Source organism: Bubalus kerabau, chromosome 5 (genome assembly GCF_029407905.1).
Source record: "Bubalus kerabau isolate K-KA32 ecotype Philippines breed swamp buffalo chromosome 5, PCC_UOA_SB_1v2, whole genome shotgun sequence".
In the NCBI taxonomy this organism is placed as follows: domain Eukaryota; kingdom Metazoa; phylum Chordata; class Mammalia; order Artiodactyla; family Bovidae; genus Bubalus; species Bubalus kerabau.
The window spans coordinates 125,379,883-125,406,995 of record NC_073628.1 but is presented as its reverse complement, the minus strand read 5'-3'; the positions used below and the strand labels follow the sequence as shown (position 1 = coordinate 125,406,995).

Genomic DNA, 27,113 nt, shown 5'->3' with positions numbered 1-27,113 from the left:
TGTATTTTGAAGACAGAACTGGCATGGTTCTGCCTTGTATGACTCCATGGTTTTGGGCTCAAATAAACCGAAAGAATGGTTTCCATTTACTAAGATAAAGAAAGCTCTGGTAAGAGTAGATGTAGAGAGAAAAACGAGATTCGGTGTTGGTCTTTGGGTTTGAAAGTGAACGTGTCTGACTCTTGGCAACCCCTGGACTGTAGCCCACCAGGCTCCTCTGTCCGTGGAGTTCTCCTGGCAAGAATAGTGGAGTGGGTTGCCATTCCCTTCTCTGGAGGTCTTCCCAATGCAGGGATCAAACCCAGATCTCCCACATTGCAGGCAGATTCTTTAACATTTGAGCTACCCGGGAAGCCCCTTTTGAGTTTGAGATGCTTATTAAATTAATTTTCTAGGTGGTGTTGAGTAGGCAGTTGGAAATGCCAGACAGGATTTTAGGAGAGAGGGTTAAAACAGGTACTGTTCCTATGAATGGATCTCTTATTTTAATTCTGTTTGAAGAAGAAAAGGTGGAAGAAACAAATATATTCAGTCAAGGCTATGTGTGTCATTAAAAACTTTAGGTTCCTAAGATTAGGGATTATGATTCATTGTGTATACAGATACCCGCACTTACAGGAATGCTTGGTACACAGAAGGTCCTCAGTGTATAACTGTTCAGTATTGAGTAAGAAAAGATGAATGATTAGGTTATAAGAAAGTGGAAAAGCATCTGAGCATGAACATACCAATTAGGTGGGGGATAGGAAAGAGTTTCTCCTCAAAATACATAGAGACCCAAGGGATGAAATGATTCTTATTAGCTAGCTTCCAAAAAATGTTATAAAACGAATATAGAAAGAAATTCACACTAGATGGAAGTCTATAAAATAGAAATGAAAATTCTTCCTTATTCACTTTGATGCCCAAGAAATAGGGGGAATATTTTCAGAAACTTCCTTTGTATATAAATATACACTACTCCTCCTTCTTGCCTTTTTGAAAACCAGCTTGAATATCTAGAAGTTCACGGTTCACATACTGTTGAAGCCTGGCTTGGAGAATTCTGAGCATTACTTTGATAGTGTGTGAGATGAGTGCAATTGTGCATTCTTTGAGCATTCTTTGGCATTGCCTTTCTTTGGGATTGGAATGAAAACTGACCTTTTCCAGTCCTGTGGCCACTGCTGAGTTTTCCAAATTTGCTGGCATATTGAGTGCAACCCTTTCACAGCATCATCTTTTAGGATTTGAAATAGCTCAATTGGAATTCCATCACGTCCACTAGCTTTGTTCATAGTGATGCTTCCTAAGGCCCACTTGACTTCACATTCCAGGATGTCTGGCTCTAGGTGGGTGATCACACCATTGTGATTATCTGGGTTGTGAAGCTCTTTTTTGTACAGTTCTTTTTGTGTATTCTCACCACCTCTTCTTAATATCTTCTGCTTCTGTTAGGTCCCTACCATATCTGTCCTTTATTGTGCCCATCTTTGCATGAAATGTTCCCTTGGTATCCCTAATTTTCTTGAAGAGATCTCTAGTCTTTCCTATTCTACTGATTTTCCTCTGTTTCTTTGCACTGATCACTGAGGAAGGCTTTCTTATCTCTCCTTGCTGTTCTTTGAAACTCTGCATTCAAATGGGTATATCTTTCCTTTTCTCCCTTGCTTTTTGCTTTTCTTCTTTTCACAGCTATTTGTAAGGCCTCCTCAGACAGCCATTTTGCTTTTTTGCATTTCTTTTTCTTGGAGATGGTCTTGATCCCTATCTCCTGTACAGTGTCACGAACCTCTGTCCATAGTTCTTCAGATGTTCAAGCTGGTTTTAGAAAGGCAGAGGAACCAGAGATCAAATTCCCAACATCTGTTGGATCATCAAAAAAGCAAGAGAGTTCCAGAAAAACATCTATTTCTGCTTTATTGACTATGCCAAAGCCTTTGACTGTGTGGATCACCACAAACTGGAAAATTCTTCAACAGATGGGACTACCATACCACCTGACCTGCCTCTTGAGAAATCTGTATGCAGGTCAGGAAGCAATAGTTAGAACTGGACATGGAATAACAGACTGGTTCCAAATCGGGAAAGGAGTCCGTCAAGGCTGTATATTGTCACTGTGCTTATTTAACTTACATGCATCATGAGAAACGCTGGGCTGGTGGAGCACAAGCTAGAATCAAGATTGCTGGGGGAAATATCAATAACCTCAGATACACAGATGACACCACCCTTATGGCAGAAAGTGAAGAAGAACTAAAGAGCCTCCTGATGAAAGTGAAAGAGTAGAGTGAAAAAGTTGGCTTAAAGCTCAACATTCAGAAAACTAAGATCATGGCATCTGGTCCCATCACTTCATGGGAAATAGATGGGGAAACAATGGAAACAGGGGCAGACTTTATTTTGGGGGGCTCCAAAATCACTGCAGATGGCGACTGCAGCCATGAAATTAAAAGACACTTTACTCCTTGGAAGGAAAGTTATGACCAACCTAGACCACATATTGAAAACCAGAGAAATTACTGTGTCAACAAAGGTCCATCTAGTCAAGGCTCTGGTTTTTCCAATAGTTATGTATGGATGTGAGAGTTGAACTATAAACAAAGCTGAGCGCCCAAGAATTGATACTTTTGAACTGTGGTGTTGGAGAAGACTCTTGAAAGTCCCTTGGACTGCAAGGAGATCCAACCAGTCCATCCTAAAGGAAATCAGTCCTGAATATTCATTGGAAGAACTGATGCTGATGCTGAAGCTGAAACTCCAATACTTTGGCCACCTGATGTGAAGAACCGACTCATTTGAAAAGACCCTGATGCTGGGAAAGATTGAAGGCGGGAGGAGAAGGCGATGACAGAGGATGAGATGGTTGGATGGCGTCACCAACTCAATGGACATGAGTTTGAGTAAACTCTGGGAGTCGGTGATGGACAGGGAGGCCTGGCGTGCTGTGGTCCATGGAGTTGCAAAGAGTCAGACATGACTGAACTGAACTGAGCTGAACTCCCTCTTCATCTTTCTGATTTTTAAAAACAAATGGATTTCACATAGCTTGCTTTCCCCCTGTCTTAATAGTGTACTTTGATCATCTTTCCTATCAGTGCCTCGTATAGTTGTCTGTATTCAAAGAGGCAGTATAGTATAGTCATTGAAAACAAGCATCTTAGAGCCAGACCACATTAGCTTGAAGGTTGGTTCATAATTTACTAGTGGTGACCTTGCACAAGTTATTTAGCCTTTCTATGCCTCTGTTTCCTTATATGTAAAATGGGGATAATAAGAATTATGTAATAGTTATATAATTAACTATAATAATTACATAGGGTTGATGTAAGGATTAAGTAGTTGTTATATGTAAAATACCTAAAATAGCGCCTGGTACATGTTTGCAGTATTGTTGTTTTATTTATTTTTTAATAGATAACAGGGTATTTATTTGGTTGTGCTGATTTACTGTAATTGATTTAAGTAGTCCTCTGTCAATTGTTTAAATTGTTTCTAGTACTTGTCCCTATACATCTTTGTACATTTTTGTTTTGAGAGTTATTTAAATAATAGTTTATTGTAATTATTATTTATTAGAATAAATTATTTAAATAACCAATAATTTATTAGAATTGAATGAAATAACCTAAGTGTGTAAATATTTATTTAAAATTGAATTAATTAATAATAAATTATTGTTTATTTATGGAACAAATTTCGTGAAGTAGAACTGCTGGGTCAAAAGATGATTTTTGATCATTTGTTCAGAAATATTTTATCATATGTATTAAAACAATTCGAATTCTGATAAGTAAATTGAACAGATTTTCTTTGCAGTCTTGTAGAAAACCAATAGATGAAAATCTTAATGAGAGAGAATTCTTATTAAACTTTATGGATTGCTATTTTTGTAGCTTAAAATAGCTAATATCTACAATTTATATGCTTCAACAGGGCTTACAAAAGTGTCATTTATATTAGAGTGTTAAAAATTATACATTTTTTAGGTATTTTCTATTTATATTTGTGATTTAGCAATAATGGGATTTTCTAGGTTAATGTCATTAATGTTACAATAATAATGTTAATGTTTGTGTAAGCTTGTGTATTAGGCCTGATCTTAACTCTGTAGAAAGTAAAACCCATTCAGCTTCTGTGGATCAGGAACTTTGTGGAATAATATGTTTTTTGTAAGTTATGTGTTTTCATGATTTTGTAATTGAAAAAAAGTATGTCATAGGACTAAATTTTTGTTTCTGTAGCTCTATATTGAGCATTAATTCTAACTGGGGCCCCCAGATAGAATGGAGATGAGCTGAAACAGTTTTTTTCTCTCTGGAAAATGCAGTTTTTATATTTTGTGTTAGGGTACTCATTTAGGCTAGTAACAAATTTCATAAAGAAAATGTCAACAATTATATCAAAATTTTATCTGATAATGAAAAGAATGGAAATTAAATAAGATGCCATAGTTGATTAATCAAATTGGTAAACTTGCTAATGTTCAGTTAGGTAAGATGCTGTGAAGACAGCTCTGGCGTGCGTTGTAATCGGAGTGGATTCTGGCACAGCCTTTCTGTAACGCGCTTTAGTGACACGTATCAGGAGCATTAGATATATTCATACTTCCTGACCTGCCACTTTCATTTCGGTATTCTGTCCTGATGAAATAGTCAGAGGTGTTAAGTATTTGTAAGTTAAACTATGAATATACATTATTTAAATTCTAATAGTAAAAGACTGGAAGCAAATGTTCAACAGTAGAGGAACGTTTAAACACCTTATCTGTCTATCTCATGGATATGCTCTGTAGCCATTCAAGTTTGTATTCTCATGAAATTAGAAAATGTTTATGATAAGATGTTAGTTATAAAAAGTCTGAAAAAAATATACTAATGGTTAATACTGTTTGTGGTTGAATTATATATTCTGAATTTTTTGCTGTTCTCCTTGTCCTTTTCTGTATTTAAATTTATTTTCATAGTAAAACTATTACATGTATCAGTTTCAGAATAAGAAGAAAGTATGACCAAAAAAATGACATTTTTAGTGTGCATAAGCTTTTCCTTGAAAGATTTTCAAAAATTTGTAAAAATATCATTGTTTTAAAACTCTATTTAATAAATATTTAATTCCTATTATTTTACTTACTACACAGAATCCTCTCTTTGTAGTTATGAAGACCCTGCAGTCTGGTAAAGGAGCTGATGAAAGCATAAAAGTAATATTAGTAGGAAATAGGATGTTGTAAATGTAATAAGAGGGATGAAGTGATACGGAGGATTCTAAGAAGATAGGAATTGTATCCAGTGAGGACATGTAAAAAAATTGATAAAAGAAAACAAATTCTGAAAGACCTTCAAGAATGGATAGGATTTTGACAAGCAGATATTGGGGAAACTAACAGGGAAGAAAATTATAAGTGGTATAAATATCAGTTCAGTTCAGTTCAGTCGCTCAGTCATGTATGACTCTTTGCAACCCCATGGACTGCAGCACGCCAGGCCTCCCTGTCCATCACCAACTCCCAGAGTTTACTCAGACTTATGTCCATTGAGTTGATGATGTCATCCAGCCATCTCATCCTCTTTCATCCCCTTCTCCTCCTGCCTTCAATCTTTCTTGGCATCAGGGTCTTTTCAAATGAGTCAGTTCTTCGCATCAGGTGGCCAAAGTATTGGAGTTTCAGCTTCAGCATCAGTCCTTCCAATGAATATTCAGGACTGATTTTCTTTAGGATAGACTGGTTGGATCTCCTTGCAGTCCAAGGGACTCTCAAGAGTCTTCTCCAACACCACAGTTCAAAAGCATAAATTCTTTGGCACTCAGCTTTCATTTGAGCAAAAACCCAGCATGGGTTATATGTGGAGAAATTCTGTTCAGGTAAAATGCCATTGTAATTTGAGGGAGAGAACCAAATCATGGATTGATACTGCATTAGTAGGGGTTTAAATGCCCATATGGTGTTGGTACATCATTCAGTGAGGCTTCCCAGGTGGCACAGTGGTAAAGAATCCACCTGCCAATGCAGGAGATGCAGGAGATGTGGGTTCAATCCCTGGGTCAGGAAGATCCCCTGGAGGAAGAAATGGCAACCCATTCCAGTATTCTTGCCTGGAGAATCCCATGGACAGAGGAACCTGGCAGGCTACAGTCCATGGAGTCAGAAAAAGTCGGACATGACTGAAATGACTGAGGATGTATATCATTCAGTAGGTGGGCAGCAGAGGGATTTGGGATTTTGGAGAAATGACATGATAAGATCTGCGCTAAAGTGAAAAGCTTACTTGGGTAGCAATTAGTATGGCAGGGCTCCACAAGAAGGACCGACAGTAGAGGTCTACTTGTAGCTGTAACATTATTCCAGGACACACAGAGTGATCGGAGGAATTAAAAGAAGTGGAGGACTGTGGGAAGCATGTTTAGATCTTATAGGACTTTGAAACTTGTCAGATGTAGGAAGAACAGGGAGAGCAAGTGTCCAAGATGGTCCAAAGCTTTTGTGCCTCAGTAGCTCTGAAGTCAGAAAGAGGAAGTGATCTGGGGAGCAAAAATAAAGAATTTAAGCACAATCATTTTTAGATTTGAGCAGCTTATCCAGGGTGTTTGTGTGTGTGTGTGTGTATGTGTGTGTGTGTGTGTGTGTTAGTTGCTCAGTCGTGTCCGACTCTTTGCGACCCCATGGACTGTAGCCCACCAGGCTCCTCTGTCCATGGAATTCTCCAGGCAAGAATACTAGAGTGGGTTGCCATTTCCTTCTCCAGGAGATCTTCCTGACCCAGGGACCAACCCTGGGTCTTCTGCATTGCAGGTGGATGCTTTTTTTTTTTTACACTGTCTGAGCTACCAGGGAAGCCCAATTAGCCTAAAAATAAATGCAACTTGTCTTAGAACTTTATTAGGTTCCTTGCTGATTACTGGAACGTTACAGCTACAGATAGTGGCCACTTTGTGATGGCGTATCTCATCACGAATGTGTAACCATTTGAGTTAACAAGCATTGAGTGACGCCTGTCATTTCCTGCACACTGTATCGGCAGTAGGTATGCTGCTGCTGCTGCTAAGTCACTTCAGTCGTGTCCGACTCTGTGTGACCCCATAGATGACAGCCCACCAGGCTCCCCCATCCCTGGGATTCTCCAGGGAAGAACACTGGAGTGGGTTGCCGTTTCCTTCTCCAACACATGAAAGTGAAAAGCGAAAGTGAAGTCACTTAGTTGTGTCTGACTCTTAGCAACCCCATGGACTGCAGCCCACCAGGCTCCTCTGTCCATGGGATTTTCCAGGCAGGAGTACTGGAGTTGGGTGCCATCGCCTTCTCCAGGGAGTAGGTATAGAAAGATGAAAAAGACTTGGTCCTGTCCTTACGGGTGGTTATCATCTAAGAGCACTGAAAACAGTAGACAACGTGATTTTTTGGATTTCACACAAGAATCCCAGCTTCAGGGTAGGCATTGCTTATTTATGTATTTGCTTGCACTGTGTCTCCGTTGCTGCCCCCAAGCTTTCCCTGGTTTTGGCGAGTGGGGTGTGCTCGCATTCATTCATTGTGATGCTCAGCCTTCTCATCGCAGTGGCTTCTCTTGTTGCAGAGCACGGGCTCTGGACCCTCAGGCTTCAGTAATTGCAGCACAGGGGCTCAGTAGTTGTGACTCGTGGGCTTAGTTGTTCTGTGGCATGTGGGATCTCCCCAGACCAGGAATGAAAGCCATGTCCCTTGCATTGGCAGGTGGGCTCTTAACCACTGGACCACCAGGAGAGTCCCACGGTAGGCATTATTATCAGTGTGCCAGTGAAGGTATTTGTGATCAGAGGAATGGCATCGTTGTTGTCAAAGGAATAAAAAAAGATGGAATCGATGCATAGCTTATTTTGTGTGTGAGTGAGTGAATTTGAAAACCATATATGAATCCTTAAAGTAGTTTGAATATGGGGAAATGAGACTCTTGCATATAATCTAGTGATGACAGAAGATTAGCTAAGAAAAAGCCACAGGGAAAAGTTAAAAGCCACAATGTTCTGAATTAAAAAAATGGGATAAGTCTGTAAACTAGATCACTGGTAGAAGATGTCTGAGTACCCTAGGAATAATATTATGACAACTACCCTTCATAGCATTTCCTCTGTGCTGGGCACCATGTTGGATATTTATGTTATTTACCGAGTTCCTTTAAGTGAAGTGAGATGCCAAGGAGAGAGAGAGTTTTTAGATGCTTCCATTGACTTTTTACACATATAATTGACTGTCAATGATTATTTCCCCTAAGATTTAGTTACCTTTGTTACATGATGTTTGATAACAACATTTAAAAATGTACTGAAAAAATTGCCGTCTTCTTATTAGTACAGGGTTTCATTTTTAGTGCATTATTTCCTATTTTGGAAGAAATAGTTGTATCTTCACAAAGTATGTTCCCATAATTACTGTTTTTAAGATTTCTGGATCAGACTTATCCTTACTTTTTGTAATACTGTTTTCTTGTCAGTAGAGCTTCGGTGGCCATGCTTGAAAAAATTATTAACAAAGCAGAACATAGATATTTATAGAGTTAATTATTTGTAAGTAGAATTTTAGCTGTGAAATTTCATATATAGTTTTTGTTATAACCAGTTCTTCAAAGGAAGAAATAGGTTGATATTTATAAAATAATTGATATTAGGAGATATGCTTGAAACTGTACTCACCAGTTATAAACTATTTTATTTAGTTTCTTTTTTCATTGCAGAAATTCTATTTAAACTCTTTGTTGTCATGAATCCCAAATCCATGAGCAACTGTTCTTCAAGAAGGCATTTTTATTAAAATGCTTCTTACAGTGTACTTGACATTAATGGGTATCATTGACTTGCTTTTGATTATTAGAATACTTTTTTGTTTTTCTAATGGCTTCAATATATAACTATTAATTTGAGGTTCTTAATTTTTTTTTTTTTTTGGTTGTACTGTTCACAGGTGGCAAACTCTGGTCATATATCAGTAAGTTTCTCAACAGAAGTCCTGAAGAAAGCTTTGACATCGAAGAAGTGAAAAAGTCTTCAGTTGCTAAAGTTCACCTGCAGCAGCCGGCTTGTAGTCCCCAGGACAGCACCAGCTTTGAATCCGGAGGAAGTGATGGTGGAGCCACGCTCCAAGTTCTGCCTTTGAAGACTAGTCTTACTCCAAGCTCTCAGGATGATAGCAACCAAGATGATGGTGGGCAAGACAGCTCTCCAAAATGGCCAGACTCTGGCTCCAGTTCCGAGGAGGAGTGTACTACTAGTTATTTAACATTATGCAATGAGTACGGGCAAGAGAAGATTGAACCAGGGTCTTTGAGTGAGGAACCTTTCATGAAGACTGAAAGGAATGATGTTGATACCAAAGCTATAGAAAACTTCCCAGGACAGCTTGCTACTGACGGCGACAGCCCCAGCAGACAGCTGAAGTTCTTCCCTGGAGATGATGGCCTTGAAGCCGCTAGTTCTCCAAGAACATCAGATTCCCTCAGTAGATCTAAAAACATCCCCATGGAATTCTTTAGGATAGATAGTAAGGACAGCACTAGTGAACTCCTAGGACTTGATTTTGGAGAAAAATTGTATAGTCTAAAGTCAGAACCTTTGAAACCGTTCTTCACTCTGTCAGACGGAGAAAGCACTCCCAGGAGTGTTAGTACTAGTGAAAGCAAGGTAGAGTGTATAGCTCAGGACACTATTAGCAGGGGCTCAGACGACTCAGTCCCCGTTATTTCTTTTAAAGATGCTGCTTTTGATGATGTCAGTGGTACTGATGAAGGAAGGCCTGATCTTCTTGTAAATCTACCTGGTGAACTGGAGCCAATGAAAGATGGCGTGGCAATGGGACCTACTAAGTTCACACAGACTAATATAGGCATAATAGAAAGTAAACTGTTGGAAACCCCTGATGTTTTATGCCTCAGGCTTAGTACTGAACAGTGCCAAGCACAGGAAGAAAAAGGCACAGAGGAACTGAGTGATCCCTGTGGGCCTGAAGCCCACAGTATAACAGAGAAACACTACGTACAGGGGGATCTTGGGATGTTATTTTTACCAGCTGTTGATCATAGTAATACGGGAGACATGTCTTTGTTAGACAGTTCAGAGTCTCAGTTCCAAGGACTTCGCGTGGTTGAGTCACCAGGAACTGCAAACAACACGGAAGAAAGATTATTCCACATTTCTGACCCACTCTCAGGTGCTAATGAGTATAACGTAAATACAGACACTTTAAAAACTGAAGAAGTCTTGCTGTTTACAGATCAGACTGATGATTTGGCTAAAGAGGAACCCGCTATATTTCAGAGAGACTTGGAGCCTAAGCGAGAGAGTGGGCTAGCACGAGAAGGACACAAGGAAATACATCAGATTTTTGAGGACCTTGATAAAAAATTAGCACTGAACTCCAGGTTTTACATCCCAGAAGGCTGCATTCAGAGATGGGCAGCTGAAATGGTGGTAGCCCTTGATGCTTTACATAGAGAGGGGATTGTGTGCCGCGATTTGAACCCAAACAACATCTTATTGAATGATAGAGGTCAGGAACTTTTGCAAATGCATTTCTTTTTATTCGCTGTTGCTTCCAATTAACTGAGTAGGCGTTTTATCTTGTAATTAGTATCTTCATTTCCTGTCTAGAGCTTCATTATCAGTGCAGCAAATTCACCCCCAGTAATAGCTTCTAGTACTTAATGATGCCATTATTCTTAATGATACTGTTTTTAGCTACAAAAGGAGTAATTACAGTTCACTTCTGCAGAAAATGGAAGAGAAAAATGTTTTGATTTCTCCTGTCGTTTTGTTTTTAGGACACATTCAGCTAACGTATTTTAGCAGGTGGAGTGAGGTTGAAGATTCCTGTGACAGCGATGCCATAGAGAGAATGTACTGCGCCCCAGGTTAGAGCCGCCTCCTAAATGTCGCACTTGCAAAAGTAGCTCTGCAGCTCTCATTTCTTTATCCAAGTTGTATTTTCACTAGCCATTGACAAGATATTGGATCTGGTTATCTCTTCAACCCTTTAAAAAAGATTATTTGGGGGATAAAATCATTGTATGGTCCATAGCATATGTGTATATGTATATTTGTTAGTGTATGCTGTTAAATGGGTTTACGCTTCTCTTAGAACTGGCAATGAATTTGTAGAAATGTCTTAACTTCTTCGTGTTTAAAAAGACTTTAAGTATCCTGAATGTCTTTGAAAAGAAAATCATTTATTTGACTGTATTGGGTCTTAGTTGCTGCAGGCAGGCTTAGTTTTTTTCCATGGCCAATGGAATCTTAGTTCCCCTACCAGGGATTGAACCTCTGTCCCCTGCATTGCAAGGCAGATTATTAACCACTGGACTACCAGGAAAGTCCTCCTGAACCTCTTCAAATGGATCATTTTTATGATGTGAGAGGTAGATGACTAAAACAATAAAATTCCTAAGGCTATAAATGGATAAAATTTGAAATTAAAAAAAAAATACAATGTTGTGACTTCAGTGATGAGCCATCCTGACATTTTAGAACCGATTTTAAAGAATACTTTCCATATTTGAGAAATTTTAGGAAGCATATTCTTCTTGTTTTGAAATAACCAAATATCTGACCCAACAGGTTTCTTTTACTGTATTATCTTTGTTTTCTAAAATTAGAGACTTATTAGAGACTCTCTGGGTTGTTAGGTCCTTCGCTGATAATTACAGGTCTCTTAAGCGTATGAATTGGGTTTGAGTTACTTTCTCTGTCATCAGTGCAGATGGGGCTGTGTTTGAATCCAGTTTGTTCACCCTTTGCCTAGTATGGGCTTGCCTCATAGCTCAGTTGGTAAAGAATCCACCTGCATGCAGTGCAGGAGACCCCAGTTCGATTCCTGGATTGGGAAGATCTGCTGGAGAGGGGATAGGCTACCCACTCCAGTATTCTTGGGCTTCTCTTGTGGCTCAGCTGGTAAAGAATCCGCCTGCAGTGAGGGAGACCTGGGTTCAATTCCTGGGTTGGGAAGATCCCCTGGAGAAGGGAAAGGCTCCCCACTCCAGTTTTCTGGCCTAGAGAATTCCAAGGACTGTATAGGCCATGGGGTTGCAAAGAGTCAAACACAACTGAGCGACTTTCACTTTCAGCCCCTTTGGATGGCCAAAGTTGCTTTACTCGTCACCGCTCTGGATTGTATTGACATGATCAGCTTAGTTGTTGATTAATACAGTATTTAATGCTTACTAGCAAACCAGCGTTTTGTTGATGTTAACATTGTTTCCCTGCATAATGGGAAATAATTATAAGGATTGAAAGAGCTATATGGTTTTTAGTTGTAATTTTCATTGTTAAGAATTATTTCTTTATTGGGGAATAGAAAAGTTTTTCAATATGCCAAGCAGATATCCTTAAACTATTTCCTGAAAACAATGATTTAGATTTTCTTCTTACTGTTATACTCTTTTCTTTTCTCTTTTGTCCCCCAAATAAGGATTGTTTGATTTTGTTTCTTCCTAGGGGCTATAAAGCATAGAACATGCCTACATTTTTTTGTTTCTCACAAATAGATAATATTACGCTGGCTTTTGATCTTATTAGTATGATTTAGTTAATGGGATAACAAAAAAAATTTCATAGTGAAATCACTTTATTATGGTTATCTGCTTTATTTTTTGACAGACTTTCCTCCTTTCTAATTTGATAATAAACAATATTTTAGGTACCAATGTATATAAATATGTATGTTAATATAACGAATTTCAAGGTTTTATTGTTGTTCAGTAGCTAAGCTGTGTCTGACTCTTTGTGACCCTATGGACTGCAGTATGTCAGGCTTCTCTCCTTCACTATCTCCTGGAGTTTGCTCAGATTCAAGGATTTAGGGTCAACATTAAATCTGGGAGTTGTTTTTCTTTTTTAAGTAAAACCTGTTAAATCCTTAAGTGTAGTATAAATCTCACATCAAAAGCAGATGTTTGTAAAGTAGTTTGATGTTTATAACTGACTCTTTATTTCCTATTTTTCTTCTCACTTTCTTGTTGAAAACTATCTGAAGGGTTGTACTTTGGCTTTCTAGCAGATTATTTTTCTTCAAACTACAGACATGTTTAACATCCATAGCATGTTGACCCCCTGAGAATTCTAATACATGTGGAACAAAACCATATGACGTTCATCAGCAGGTACATACTTTGGGCTCTGTACGCAGCTGAATACAGTTTTGTGTACTGAATTTAATTCAGATCAGTTTCCAAGTTCTAATTTTTAAGCCTTTTCCCTGAAATCACTGTTCCCAAAGTTCACCAGCAGGTGGCAGTCTACCATTAATGGATGTTTGCTGTCATGGTCTAGGTTGTCCTTCACTAATATTTGAAAAAAGCTGTCTTCTGAAGAAGGGCTTTGTTTTAATTATTTGTATAAAAGAACTGCAAGCTTTATGAGTTACAAAAGTGTTATAGTATTGAGGCATATATTGAACAATGTGAGAAGTCTCTTCATTCCTTGGACCTATTAATTTATCAATAGGATACAACTCAGATCAGTAATGGCCTTAATTGAAAAGTAATGCTGGTGTTCTAGTTCAGATGATTTGAAGCCTAGAGTTGCAGAACTCAAAGTTAAGTTTGTGTACTCCTGCCCATTGCTTATAATGAAGGGGAATTGCATTTTTAAGGAGCAAAAATTTGTGATTTACTGTTTCTTTCAAAACTGAATAGCAGTGCTGCTGATAAAAATACAAGTAGACTTTGCTCCTCTTCTCAGAGGGGTGGAAGCAGTGATAAGAAGCTGACGTTTCAGTGGTTAAAATCACAAATCAGTGAACACACGGGGACATAGAGTACTAAGTTATCGTTTGATCTACCCCTTGTAGTACTAAGGGTTGAAGTACTTCTCCCATGTCCCCCTTTCCCTCCTGTTTCCCAGCTCTGACCTTAGTACTATTGCCCAAGTAACTCTGAAGCAGGTTAAGCAGCTGATGTTTGCTTAGAAAGTAAAGTTGTCGGAAGATTGTGATGAGAACGACTCACTTCTGTTTAAACAGCGTGTAGCCTCTCCCTCACCACTCGTCTCTCCTGGGAATCCTTATCACACATTTGTCCTAAAAACATTGTCCACCTGCCCTGTACTCTATAATATCAGCAGTGTATCTTTTTATCTTGTGGATGATGTGCCTTTATATTTTGAGAAAATTTTCCAGTAACAGATTCGACAGAAACTTGAGCAAATGCCAGACTAGCAGGGGGGCCATTATTCTGCTCTATAAATAAGTTTAAAAAAGAAAACACACACAGAGAAACCTGTGAATCAACATGTTTTGGTCTAATTGAGGGGAAAAGCAAGATAGATAAATTTTGAAATGCAAATGATCACCTTCTGTTATTTAAGTATAGTTTCTGCCAACTTTGAGATCTTAGATTTTAAAAAGTCAGTTATTTCAGCGATATATATACTACCAGGGATGTCCGATGTTCACAAGTTTCTACAGTGAAATGAAGAACTTAAAAAGTTGTCACTTTTTTATATTAAAGAAAATAAATCCAACAACAAAAAGACAAAAACCATGGAGCTTTCTCTGTCTACATCTGTGAAAAAGCCAGCAAATAAATGGCTGCAGCTGCAGGCCCATCAAGAGGGTCTTGAGAATACGAATTCACTGATCAAACCCAGCCCTGTTTTCAAAGTAGAAGCCATTCCTTTTATATTCACTTTGTATCCTTAGATTATCTAGGATGATTCTCTAGAAAGGTTTTATTTTAAATAAACATTCATGGCAAATGGGTTCCTTTCATACCATAGAAACACAGAACAGAGTTCAGGAAAAGAAAGAGTGAAGAAATAGTCCCCAAAGTGGGAATAGATTTTATAGCATGACAGTGTAAATATAACACTATCTAGTTCCCATCTGAGGAGAGTTTTAGATATTAAGAGATGTCTAGACAGATTCTCCTATTTTTTTAAACTTATTTATTTTTAATTGAAGGATGATTGCTTTACAGTATTGTGTTGGTTTCTGCCATACATCAATCTCCTGTTTTTTGTTACTAGAGATTTTAGGATAATCTGGAGTATTATAGAAAAACTGGAGTTCACTGGTTACTCTTCTCCAGAGGGCTTCCTTATAGTTACTCATTTTATTTCTGTTTGTTTATACACACCTACAAACACAGATTTATGTAAAAGATTTTATGTGCTTTATCACGGGAGCTATTAGCTTATCATAATATAGAATACAATTTTTGTTACAGTATTTTAAATATAGAGGAAAAATAAAAGGTCAAAAAAGTATTTTTTTCTTTTACCAGTGTTTTTTTCTTAGTGGTCTCATCTTTTATCATAAAAAAGCAGCTATAAAATAGTCCTTAGAATATGAAGCACATAAAAACACAAAAGACTGGATTTGAAAGTTTAATATGCAATTAAAACAAGTGAGTAAACTTTGTTTGTATGTTGTTTTTCTGCTGACGTGGCCACTCAGGTCCCCACTCCAGCGCTAGCAGCCTGATGTGGCGTCCTGAAGTGTGCCCTTCACCTGTACTTCCAGCCTGTTATGAGCCTTTATAAATGCTTGAGATTTACATGGGTATTTCTCATTGAATACTTTTCACACTTGAGAATTTATAGGTGAATGTGTGTGTAAATTGAAGAAGTCCAAAGTGCTTTTTACCGCAGCCCCATCTCCACGCTCCCAGATGTCAAATGACAGCTTTGCTTCCTCTCTCAGGCGATTTCACACTTGGGAACAGCTCACAGCTGACGGTGAAAAGTGAAACAGAAAAACCATGCTGAAAACTATCTGCAAAATTCAGTTTTAGAGCATGACATTTATTTACTACCACTCTTTGCTCTTCTTGCCTGATTTTGTCAAATAACCCATGAATATATTTTTGGGGCATAGTCTCTCCTGCCTTTCTCCATAAGCGTGCTTTATACACAATTAGTTGCCTTTTAAGCATGGTATTCCATGTGACAGTTATGTATTTGATAATTAGATCTGAGACTAGGACCGTGGATGGTTTAAAAATACCATGAGGGCATCATAGGTTTAAGATGTAGAATATTATGATGGAATTGAGAATTATCAAAACTCAATATTCTGAAATCAGCCATTAACTCATTGCATGACATAGGCAAATTATTTAAGACTTTTTAGGCCTTAATTTATGAGTAGTAAAATAGATTTTTAAAAACTTTTTTAACATTTTATTTTGAAAAAATTTCAAACATACAGAAAAGTTGGAAGAATTGTACACCCATATTTATCTGTCACCTAGATTCTGCAGTTAACATCCTATAATATTAATATTTGCTTTATCATATATCTACCCGAAGTAGATTTGATGAATATTGAAAAGATGCCAGATGTCAGATGATCTAACAGCCTTCTTATACAAAGTTTAGTCAAAATTGGAGACCATCTTATTAAGGCAAGAACTTTTCCCCTGAGGAATAAATACTGATTTCTTGTCTAACATCAGTAAGTTAAAGAATTATTTCACTTGGAGGACTTTCTAAGTATTCTGTTTTTACTCATATATCATTTGTGCATAAATGATATGCAATATGGAAATGAGGAGTTTATGGAAAATATTTTCATTTGGTGGAAAAGAGCCAAGACAGCTCTTGAATAGTGTGAAATTTAAATGCCAAGATTTTTAACAAAGTTGTCCAAAAGAAGAATCATTTAGATCTCAGAATTTCTGGGTCCTAGGTAACTTCACCATGACTGAGGAATCTAATTTTAAGCATGCGAAGTTGATAGAGAAAGCAGACGAATATAGATGTATATTTTGAAATAATAATGTTATAACCAGGAAGTATGGCTGTATTTCTGGTCTAGTCTTCCACCCCATAGGAAAAGGAAGAAAAAGGCAAGAGGGAACCATAGAGGTAATTTTAAAAGAGTGAAATATCTGTGGTTAATATTTAAACGTTATGTTTCAAACAGAAGCTCTTTTGTTTGATTTACCCTTAAGCAAAACTTCAGCAGTAGCTCTCTTGTACATAGTAAATGTTTTAATGTTTTCCTTGAATGATTAGCAAGTACTTTTAATCTTTTGCCTTTAGTTCCTAATGTTATAAAACTAAATCTATATCTTCTTTGAGAGAAGCAGTATCTTTTCAAGTTTGCCGTAGAATAGTGGAAATTTTACGTGAGGAAAATTCCCTCCGCCAGTGCACTCCACCGCCGTCAGTACCGCTGTGTACTGTGAAGCTTGTGCCCTGAGTATATCAGGTTAAGCAAAAAGAGGTTCAAGTCAACTTAAGTCTTAATTAACCGTGTCCAGGAGGGCAAGAGCTTTCTGATGGAAAGAAGATTAAAGGGTTACTCTGTATGTTGGGCTTCCTAGATAGCTCAGTTGGTAAAGAATCCGCTGGCAATGGTTCAATTCCTGGGTTGGGAAGATCTGCTGGGAAATGGATAGGCTACCCACTCCAGTATTCTTGGGCTTCCCTTGTGGCTCAGCAGGTAAAGAATACACCTGCAGTGCAGGAGAACTGGGTTTGATCCCTGGATTGGGAAGATCCCTTGGAGAAAGGAACAGCTACCCACTCCAGTATTCTGGCCTGGAGAATTCCATGGACTGTATAGTCCATGGGGTCGCAAAGAGTCAGAAACGACTGAGCGGCTTTTGCTTTCACTTACGTATGTTTGAGGGTCTGGAACCTTGGGATCGATCCCTAGGCAGGGTGTATCCTGAAACCTTCATGAATCCCTTAATAATTGGCCAGTCACCTTCACCTCTACATTAAGGTTACTCTGTACTGAAATAGACCCATTTTGAAACCATACTTCTTATCAGATCAGAATGTGATTTGAATCTAGTGGTAAAAATGAGACAGAGTAATAGAGTGTTTAGTCCTTGTTATTTGGCACTTGAGTAAAGACTATATTAGTCCCTCTCAAGAGAAGAAATTTTTTAGCTATTAGAACTAGAGAATTGATAAGGGTAAACGAATTGATACTGTATTTCACCTCTTCTGTGTGAAAACAATGTCTGTCCATTTCCTTGTACTACCTGATATTGGGGAAATAAGGGGTTTACTTCAAGCTTTAGATTATTAAAAAAAAGTTAATTTTCATCTCTTATTTCCTCCTAATCTTTCTCTTTATGATCTTAGACAAATTTCTTTTTTAGAAGAGGAACATGAGATTAGATACTTAAATAGTTTTAAGTAATAGCTGCATTGGGCTTCCCTTGTAGCTCACTCGGTAAAGAATCTGCGTGCAGTGCAGGAGACCTAGGTTTGATCCCTCGGTTGGGGAGATCCCCTGGAGAAGGAAATGGCAACCCACTCCAGTATCACTGTCTGGAAAATCCCATGGACAGAGGAGCCTGGTGAGCTGCAGTCCATGGGGTTGCAAAGAGTTGGGCACAACCGAGCGACTAACACTTAAGAACACTTAATGCTTCTGAAGACCAAATGTGTTTTTGGTAATTGTTCAGTTAATTGACCTTACCACCATATTATTCTGAAGAAGACAGGGAACTATCTTTTACTCCTGATATTTAACACAAAGATGAAAGCTGAGTTCAACATTACATATCAGAACTTTTGCCAAGCTACTTTGACCAAATCCTCAATTTTTATACCATGTAAAATCTTGTCAGTTCGAATCACCAGAAGTAACCAGGTCTGATGCCTTCTAAACAGTTATTCATAAATACTTCCTTCAAATAAATGTTTAAAAATCCTAAGGTTTTAAAAAATTGATGATAAAGCAAATAGAATTCCTGAAGCTTCCTTCATAGCAGTGCATGTAGCTTGGCCTGCCTGACGCAGCAACAGAGCAGCAGGGAGAGGGAAAGCCGTGCCTGTCATATTCACAGTTTTCAGTTAACCTTTTTCTCATCAGTCAACCGTAATGGCTTTGGTTGGGTAACACTGTGACACCCGATGGCTATTCAGAATGGAGTTGTTGTGATATGATCAATGGAAAGTGGAGCATGCTATTGGTTTTTTTTCTACCAGAAATGCAGGGTGAGAGTTAAGTAAGCAGGACTATACAGAGCTCAGAATTATTATCAGTCAGTCAACCAGAAGTCATCTGGTAGTTACCTGTTTCTTATTTTATCTCACAAGAAAACGATATAGTAACGGTACCTATAAACTTACTTGAACAAGTGATTTTTGGCTCTGGAATGCTGCATCTAGTTAAATCAAGGAGTCCTGACCCAAGTTGTGCAGATAATTGTGTAAAAGCTCAGAACATGGTTGCCAGGTCACCACGACAACAAGGAATTAAAATATGGGTAGTGAGAGAAGCAGAAGTCTGTCAAACCTCCCCTGAATTGTCTTAGTGTGGTGTGTTACTTATGTTCAAGTCTCCACAATACAACCCAGGGCCCAGGGTTTCATATCATGAGATTACCTGGAAACCACCCGAATTAGTCTGGTGGTGGCAGGAAGCAAGGCTAGAGACTGGGATGCACTGAGAGAGGGCAGGAGCCCCGCCTCCCTCCCGTCACCTGAGGCGTGAGGAGAAGCATAGAGCTGCTGCAAACTCTCCCCTCTGGAAAGTGCCAGCCCCTGTCATCGGTCTTCTCTGGTGACACTCTAATGAGTCCGAGTGATGCAACAGCAGCAACTTTTAAGCGGTTCATACGCTGTACTTGACAATAAGGTATTTGAATAATGGGTTGAGTACAATGTTGAAGGACTTTATGGCATATGGAGCCAGATAACTGGGAAACTTACATTTTCTGAAATACAGATAAAACTTTATTAAATAACAAAGGAGCAAAATACCCATTTGAAAGGACGGGCTAGGAAATGCAGCTTCCAGGCTCTAGTTCTGGGTTATCTCCAGCTTACCCATTTGCAGCACATTTCATGTAATTGTGTCTAGATTCCTTCCATTGAACGCGGGCAGAGGAAAGCTCAGTTTACTTCCCAGTTCTCTCTTCTTCCTACTCCCAGGGCTTTCCAGTCCCTTTTCCTTACCACATGCTATCATGCTAGGACAGACTGTAGCAGTCACACTCTGCAGAGGGGAGCCCTGGAAGGTGTCCACTTGACCACCCCTCTTTAAGCCACCATCATCTCTTCCCTGGACTATTGCAGTCCTTAGCTCAGTGACCTCCATTTCTACCTTGTTCTAATCTGGGTTTCATCTAGCGGCCAGAGTGATGCTTTAGATAACATTTAAAACTTTCTGGCCTACCACATGAAAGATGCAGAAAGACTTGCTGTAGATCTCTGTGCTCAGTGAGACTTCAAGAAAACGCATGCAGTGCAGCCTTTGCAGGTGTTTTAATGCATCGTGCTGCAAAACTCGAGGTGGAGATGGTTGTCCAGCACACGCCTATTAACGTGCTGCCCACGTGCCAGGCGCTGTGCCTCGGAGCCGGAAAGAAGGCAGATTTGGTTTGATATTGACATTTACTTTTGAAGATTTGTGTGAAGAGACAGCCCAAACAGTAGACATACACAGTTAACTAGGGCACTAATAGACTTTATAGGTGAATAGTTATGTTTACAGAATTGTAGTTTACCAAGCTAACAGAAGATATGCTTAGCTGTCCCTCTTCTCACAGTTTAGTTCCATGTACTGTTGGATATATAAAGAGAAAAGAAATGTTTTCTTCCGTGTTTCTCTTAGCTCTTTAGTCATTATCTGTAGTGGAAGACTAATGCTCAGCCCCTGCATAGAAAATCTTTATACACAGCAAGAGCTGGTGAGAGAAATTGACTAGAATTTTGTAATTCTAGTTCCTTTCAATTAGCAACAGATGCTGCAGGGAAAGACTGTTTGTGTAGAAACACAGGACTAATGTTTCCATGCTCTAGCTGACATGGAATGCTCATTGCAGAAGAAAGATAATCTTTTCCTTGGTTCACATATATCACTAATGATGGATCACATTAAAATAAAAATTTATAAGGCCATTAATGAAGTCTGACTCTTTTGGAAGAAAGTTAACAAACTATTTGTTTTAAATTTTACTGAACTCTTACAGAATTTATGGAAAATTCAAATACCACAGCTTTTTTTTTTTTTTGATACTGTAAAAGTGTATGTGGTGCTTAATTTTAAGGTTCGTAAGAATGTGGCTTAATTTTTATATTGTTCTATTCACAAAAGATCTCTCTTTTATTCTAAAAGCTTATATATTTTTCTTACCTTTTTTTCCCCCAAAAGAGAGACTTGGAATCCTTGAGTCATATAATTAACTTCAAAATTTAAAGAATTGTTTTGGGAAGAAAATCCTGTGACATTAGAGAACTGCATTTACCCTCCCCCCCACCTCCCCTCAAAGTATACTTACTATTGATTATCATTTTAATGTATTCTATAGGTGTATACTTTTAAAATTGTTCCATCATTTTGATATTTGGATCAAGTGCTCCATCATTTATGTGACTAATTCTTTTAGCATCTAAATATTGGTTTAATTTGACTATTTATTTGCAATAATAGTTGCTTTTTTATTGAGTTTTATATGACCTCTTAGTAACAGTTCCACAATTACTGTAACTTCGAGAGTGAAGAGAAATGAAGCGTCTAAGATTCTATTTATTAAAAAGAAGTGTGGTTAAGGGAAAGAGTTTGGGAGAGATATTTAAATACTCTAATTTAAATAGAATTTCTCTATATGTGAACTTACTGTATTTCCTATCATATCCTGGATGGAAGAGAGCAGCAACAGAATATACTGCCAGAGGGAGGTCAAGGAATTGTCTCTTAGTATTTTTGGAATGTGGGTGAGTAGCTATTTGTTGTTATCAGTAGAGGTAAGGAGAAGGATGCAATGACATGTGTGGGTCTCCCTTAGTGGAAAAACCAGGGAACAGAATCAGGTGACGTCACCAGTCTGAAAATGTACCTTAACAAATACATCAAAGCCTAAATGCAGAGTATCAGATTCCCTTCTTTATCAAGCACCATAGCAATGTCTCTTAAAGAAAAGTAAATTCTAACTCTGGGAATTCACAGTTTAAATGCAAGGTAGTTCCTTCTTCATAAAGCTTTATAGGAAGGTTGGTGTTCATTTTTAAAGCTTGGGCTTGAGACACATTTTCTAGCTTTTAAAATTTTCTGTATAGTTTCTTGCTTAGTTTTAGTATTATCTACAGTTATTTCTGAGTCATGTCTTTGACAGATCCACGTGGCTTCAATTGCGTAGCCCTAAAAGGCAGGGCCTGGGTCAGTAGACAGTACGTGTTGTGATTTCAGTAATGTTGGGATCACCTGGCCTCTCCAGTGTCTCAGACTTCATGTAGCCTGAGAGTGTATACTTTGCGTCTTTCCTTTCTCTTCTCATACACATAGAGATTTTTTTTTTGTCTCCTGAGTCCAGGGTTTCTGCTTTTTTTACTTTTCTGGAGTGAGGCTGCTAATAATACAGTTTTGGGGTCAGGTTAACATTATTATTTTTGATTGTACGAAGGAGACAGTAAACTCTGACTGTCATGAGGACTATAAAACTCTTATTCTGTGTTTTAGCAAGCCTTTTGACAATATGGGTTACTAAAGCAGCGTTATTTTTCTGAAAAATATCCTAGCTTGTTGAAGTGTTCTGTGAGTTAAACATGAGTGAAACAGAGGTAAACAATTTTTATGTTGTGATATCTTTATTGTTTTATTTAAACTTCTTTTACTTGTGAATTTTGGTAGTTTGAATCATTAGTGTGAATCAGTGAGATTGTATTTTGTTAGGATATGAGGATTGATAGGGCTAAAGTGGGAGTTCTAGAATTTTACTAAGGAGTTTTGCTGTCCTTCAAAAATTTGGATGAGTTGAAATCTAATCTGGAGCTGAGTTTGTGTCTGCATTATGTTAAATAATGATAGCAGTTAGATTTAGTGACACTGATTGATTTTGCTCACCATCAGGTCTCAGGGGAAGGGAAGAGTTACTGTGGAGAAAAAGGAGAAGAAAGGCTGTGGAATGCTGGCTCTTTTTAGCATAATCCCACTCTTTGGGCGTCTTAGGTTAATGGAGAGAGAAGTTATAAGAAAGGCTCATGAGTGCTTTTGAAAACACTTTCAGCATCATAAAATTACAGGTAGAAAGAGTGTTAGAAGTCTGGCTGTCCTCATTTTCAGAGAAGCCGAAATACCCAGCCGGGCTCAAACAGTAGCAGAACTAGAGCCCCATCCATACATTTCTTTGACTGGAAGACAAAAATACAGCATCCTTTGATATCACTATCTCTTTTTGAGTTTTCGTGGGAATAACCTGAGAATTTGTTTGTTTCCGTAGGAAATAGTTTACTTCCTCCCCCCCGACCCCGACTCCCATCACTTTGGTAATTGCCTGTAGTTACGGAGACTGGGGAGACTGCTCAACCACCCTGGAAACTGCAAATACAGAATGTAGTGTCGGGGGAGGGGTCCACGTGGAAACTCAGCACACTGGGTTTTATAGGGAAGATATTTTAAAATTGACAAAGCAGTGGTAGAGTTTATCCTTTAAATTTTTTGTTTTCTGCTCCGCCCCCCCCCCCCCCCAGAGATTTAAAAAATTCAAGGTGGGAGTTTAAAGGAATTTCTCAGCTTTAACTACATTATACTTTAAAAGAGTGTAAGAGTATAAGAGCTTTTAAAAGAAGCCTCACAGATTTATTTGATATTTCTTTATATTCTCTGTGTTTGACTTTAGATATACATACCTATTTACCTTGTGTTTGTAGTAGCTATCACATAGCTTTACATATGAATTGGCACTCTTGTTTAATGCTTGAAATTTTGTATAGACTTTACAAATAAGCAGTCTTAGAATATTAGTTTTGACAGTTGCACAACCTCAGTCTTCTTTTTGGCAATGAGATTTCAGAGTGTATCTTTAAAATTTTAATATTAAGAATTATTGAATGTTAAAGAATTTTAAAAAGACAACCAAAATATTTTATTCTGATTATTAAAAGAAAGTGAGATTCTATTTTAAAACCCTAAAGGAGAAATTTTATAACTCTTAACATTTACATTTTCTTAGCCGTTGGGAAGTTCTTTGTATCTTGTTGTAGTTTAGAGTTATCTATTAAAATCAAGGACAGTTGGTTATGATGTCAATTTCACATTAATTAATGAATCCCTGCTTAATATAAACTTATTTTGAAGTAGTTCAAGCTGCATTGTTAAAGGGATGGATTTAAAATTGTTTAGTGTCTTTTTCCAGGTTTCCATGAGAAAAAAAATTAACTTTCCAAAGTTGCTGTCTTTATTTATTAGTCCAGTCAGATTCAAGATGATATTCAGCCTAGCTGCCTCCAGATTTTCAGGTGCACTTTTTCTTAGATTGGGGGTTCAGTAGTTTCTTTAGGCTCAAGTGCTTAGAAATTCTGCTTAACCAGTGGTGGCCAAGGGGTGAGGGGAGGAAAGTGAGAATTAGGGGAGGGGAAAAGAAGCAGGCTGTTTGTGGAAGAAGGAAGAGGGGAAGGTCAAGGAAAGATGGAAGAAGAAACAGGGAGTAGATGAAGTAGACTAAGGTTGATGGCGATAGAGTGTCGCCAGCGGCCCCACGAGGTGCCTCGTAGCGCGTCCTGGACTGTACAGTGAGCCCACTGAAAATGGGAAGTGCGTTGGCTTTAGGGCCTGTCTGGGTCTCTGGCTACTGGCTGTGTTGTCTCACATTCAGACTGAGGCTCATTTTGAAGCGCTATGTTGGTTGTTACCTACCTGTTAAGGACTCGGGCAGAAAATTGTGAGAGATTTCAAAGCAGCATAAAAACCAGTGAACCTTGTTCTTAGACGCCTTAGTTGAGCGAGGTTGCAGAAAACCAATAGAGACATAGCACCTTGAGACTCAGTCTCCGGAAGTGCCTCTCAAACTTTTCTGTCCAAGTATTTCTGACTGTAGAGGAGGTATGAAATGGGGACCTCTGAGACTAGTCATATGATCCTGATGTTGCTTTGAAGTCTTTTTATCTTGCAGATCCATGCAAGGATTACATTCTGTTCCATGATGGGTCTGTGTTTCTTTTAATAATAAAACAACATCCTGCCCCCTCCCACACATAAAAATCTTCGATGCTCAGGAAGATGCACTGTGCTTATGGTAGCATCAAGGAGCGCCCCCTACCCCCCATGTGGTAACACGTTTCACCCCCAGTGGCCTTCCTAGCAGTGATCTGGGAAGCAGGCAAGCGCATCGTGTTTGGTTGTCTAGGCTGCCCTGGTGATGGCACTCTGGACCTTAGGTGAATTTGAAAGGTCCCTTTATAAGTTGTATTAGCCATTGATTACCTTGTGAAGACTTACCCCAGTGACCCTTCGCTCAGTTGTGACAGGAAACCTTTGTGAGCGAGGCTTGGGGTGTGATTCTAGTCTAGAGCTCCTCAGGGCATGTTGTTAGACCCTACAACACATGTCTGATTTTCACAACTTAATCTGAGCTGATGGGATCAGGTGTTCCCCCTTTCCCTGAACACACAAATATTGTATTTTTTCTCCTCCAAAGTCTTTCTACCCAAAGAACTTCTCCATAAGGATGCTTGGAAATGTTAAATAATTCGTGTAAAATGTTAAACACGGTTGCTTACATATAGTGAGCAGTCAGCAGATGTCAGCTACTGTTTTATTGTTGCAGCTGTCATTATTGCAGTACATGCCCACTAGCAGCATTCATACACGGAAAGTTAGACTTGGAGGTGCCACATTCAAAACAGATGGCTGGCCATTAACTTGGGGTCTTGAGTTGTGAACGTATAACACCTTTATAAAAGTAAGAAGTATATAGTACTTGCTATATGATTAAAGAAAATGACATAACATATTCTTGAGCAAGATATTTAAAAAGAAATCCATTAACCCTGCCAGGGGGGAAACTGACTTTAGCTTCACATCATTTAGCAACATAGTACGTACATAGAGTTCTGCAGAGCAATAGTGCCTAGCAGGGGACCTAGTTTGTACTGCTTGTAAGTGTTGGTTTGAATGAATCAAATACATTGAGACCTCATTATGGAGACCTGAATGTATACATGCCTGGTTAAGCAAGACATTTGAATCTTACTGAATGTTTAGTGAGAAAGAGAAGCCATTTCAGAATTTTGAATAGGTAAGTGATACAATCCATTGCCTGCCTTGGGCTAGAGGGAAATGTGAAAAGGTTACATACGATGACAGGGCTGTGGTAAATTTCTTCTACTTCCCAAACGTTTCTAAGAACACACATGCTTTCCAGAGTTTCTAGAGCACTCTTCTGAAGGTGGTGGCGGCTCTCTGTGTGGGTGTTGGGAATGGCGGTGGGGTAGTGTATTTGAATCTGGGAGGGGTAGTGTAAGTTCTTTGAATGAGAGCCCCCAAGGAATGGTCCCTCAAGAAAATCTCCTTCAGGAAATCCGTGTCAGAATTGTAGATTATACAGCTAAATTTAACCTAGGGGCCCTCAGATCTAATCCTCATGTTAGGATGAGATCAAGTGAATTCCTCAAGGTTCTTAGGCCAGGACTCTTGATTCCTAGTCCTCTACTGTCTCAAATATATAACACGTGAAAGTAGAGGATAGCCTCTCAGTCTTTTGGCTAAGTTCCAGTGTAACGTAGTAGAGCAAACTGTAGGCAGACAGATTCTTAGGGAGGACTGACCTATAATAGCTTCATCTTTCCCGCTCCAACAAGCCTGAATGAAGTTTTCATGTCATTTCACTATATGTTTAAGAGTATACCACTTAGATACTCGTGTAGGTTAGTAAGTATAGAATGAAAATAAAGATCTCACCATCCCAGAGGCAAAAACTAAAACATTTTGTTGTATTTTCTCTCCAGTCTCTTAGGAAAAAAAATACATATTTTTAAAATTAGATTCTATTGTTTTATAGCTTGTTTTTTAAAATTTAATATATCCAGACATTTACTTACATACTTCAACCTTGTGTGAATACATCATTTAAAATGCTTATGTAGTAATGTTTCATTGATGTGCCAATATATGTGTAACTGACCCTTTGCTGTCAGGTAGTAAGGTAGTTCTAAGTTTTTCAAACAAATTGGCTATTTTATGAATGCAAATGGCTCTCAGGGGATTAGGAGACTTTTGGTCATTCACACAGTGATTTGTTGGTTAAATATCTGTGTTTTCTTCTTACCACCTAGCTGAGAGCAGCTGAGTTAGGGAATAGAGGTGGTCATTTGGTGGGTAGCACCACCGGGGGAGGAAAGACTGCGTGGGAGCTAGTGCGGAGGGCGTAGTTGAACGTGGGCCTTTAGCAACCCAGAATGGGGTAGGGATACGGAAGAAGGTTGCTGCA

General features: G+C 38.5%; 1 protein-coding gene across 4 annotated transcripts in view; it reads left to right on the top strand.

Annotated features, from left to right (window-relative positions):
* The window catches only part of RPS6KC1 (ribosomal protein S6 kinase C1), a 226,095-nt gene that overhangs the window by 183,605 nt on the left and 15,377 nt on the right, over positions 1-27,113 (top strand). For all 4 annotated transcript variants that reach the window (XM_055582993.1, XM_055582991.1, XM_055582990.1 and 1 more), the window contains 2 exons: positions 8,915-10,495; positions 10,767-10,856. In XM_055582993.1, coding sequence (XP_055438968.1) covers positions 8,915-10,495; positions 10,767-10,856 — 1,671 coding nt within the window. The remainder of the gene's footprint in view (positions 1-8,914; positions 10,496-10,766; positions 10,857-27,113) is intronic.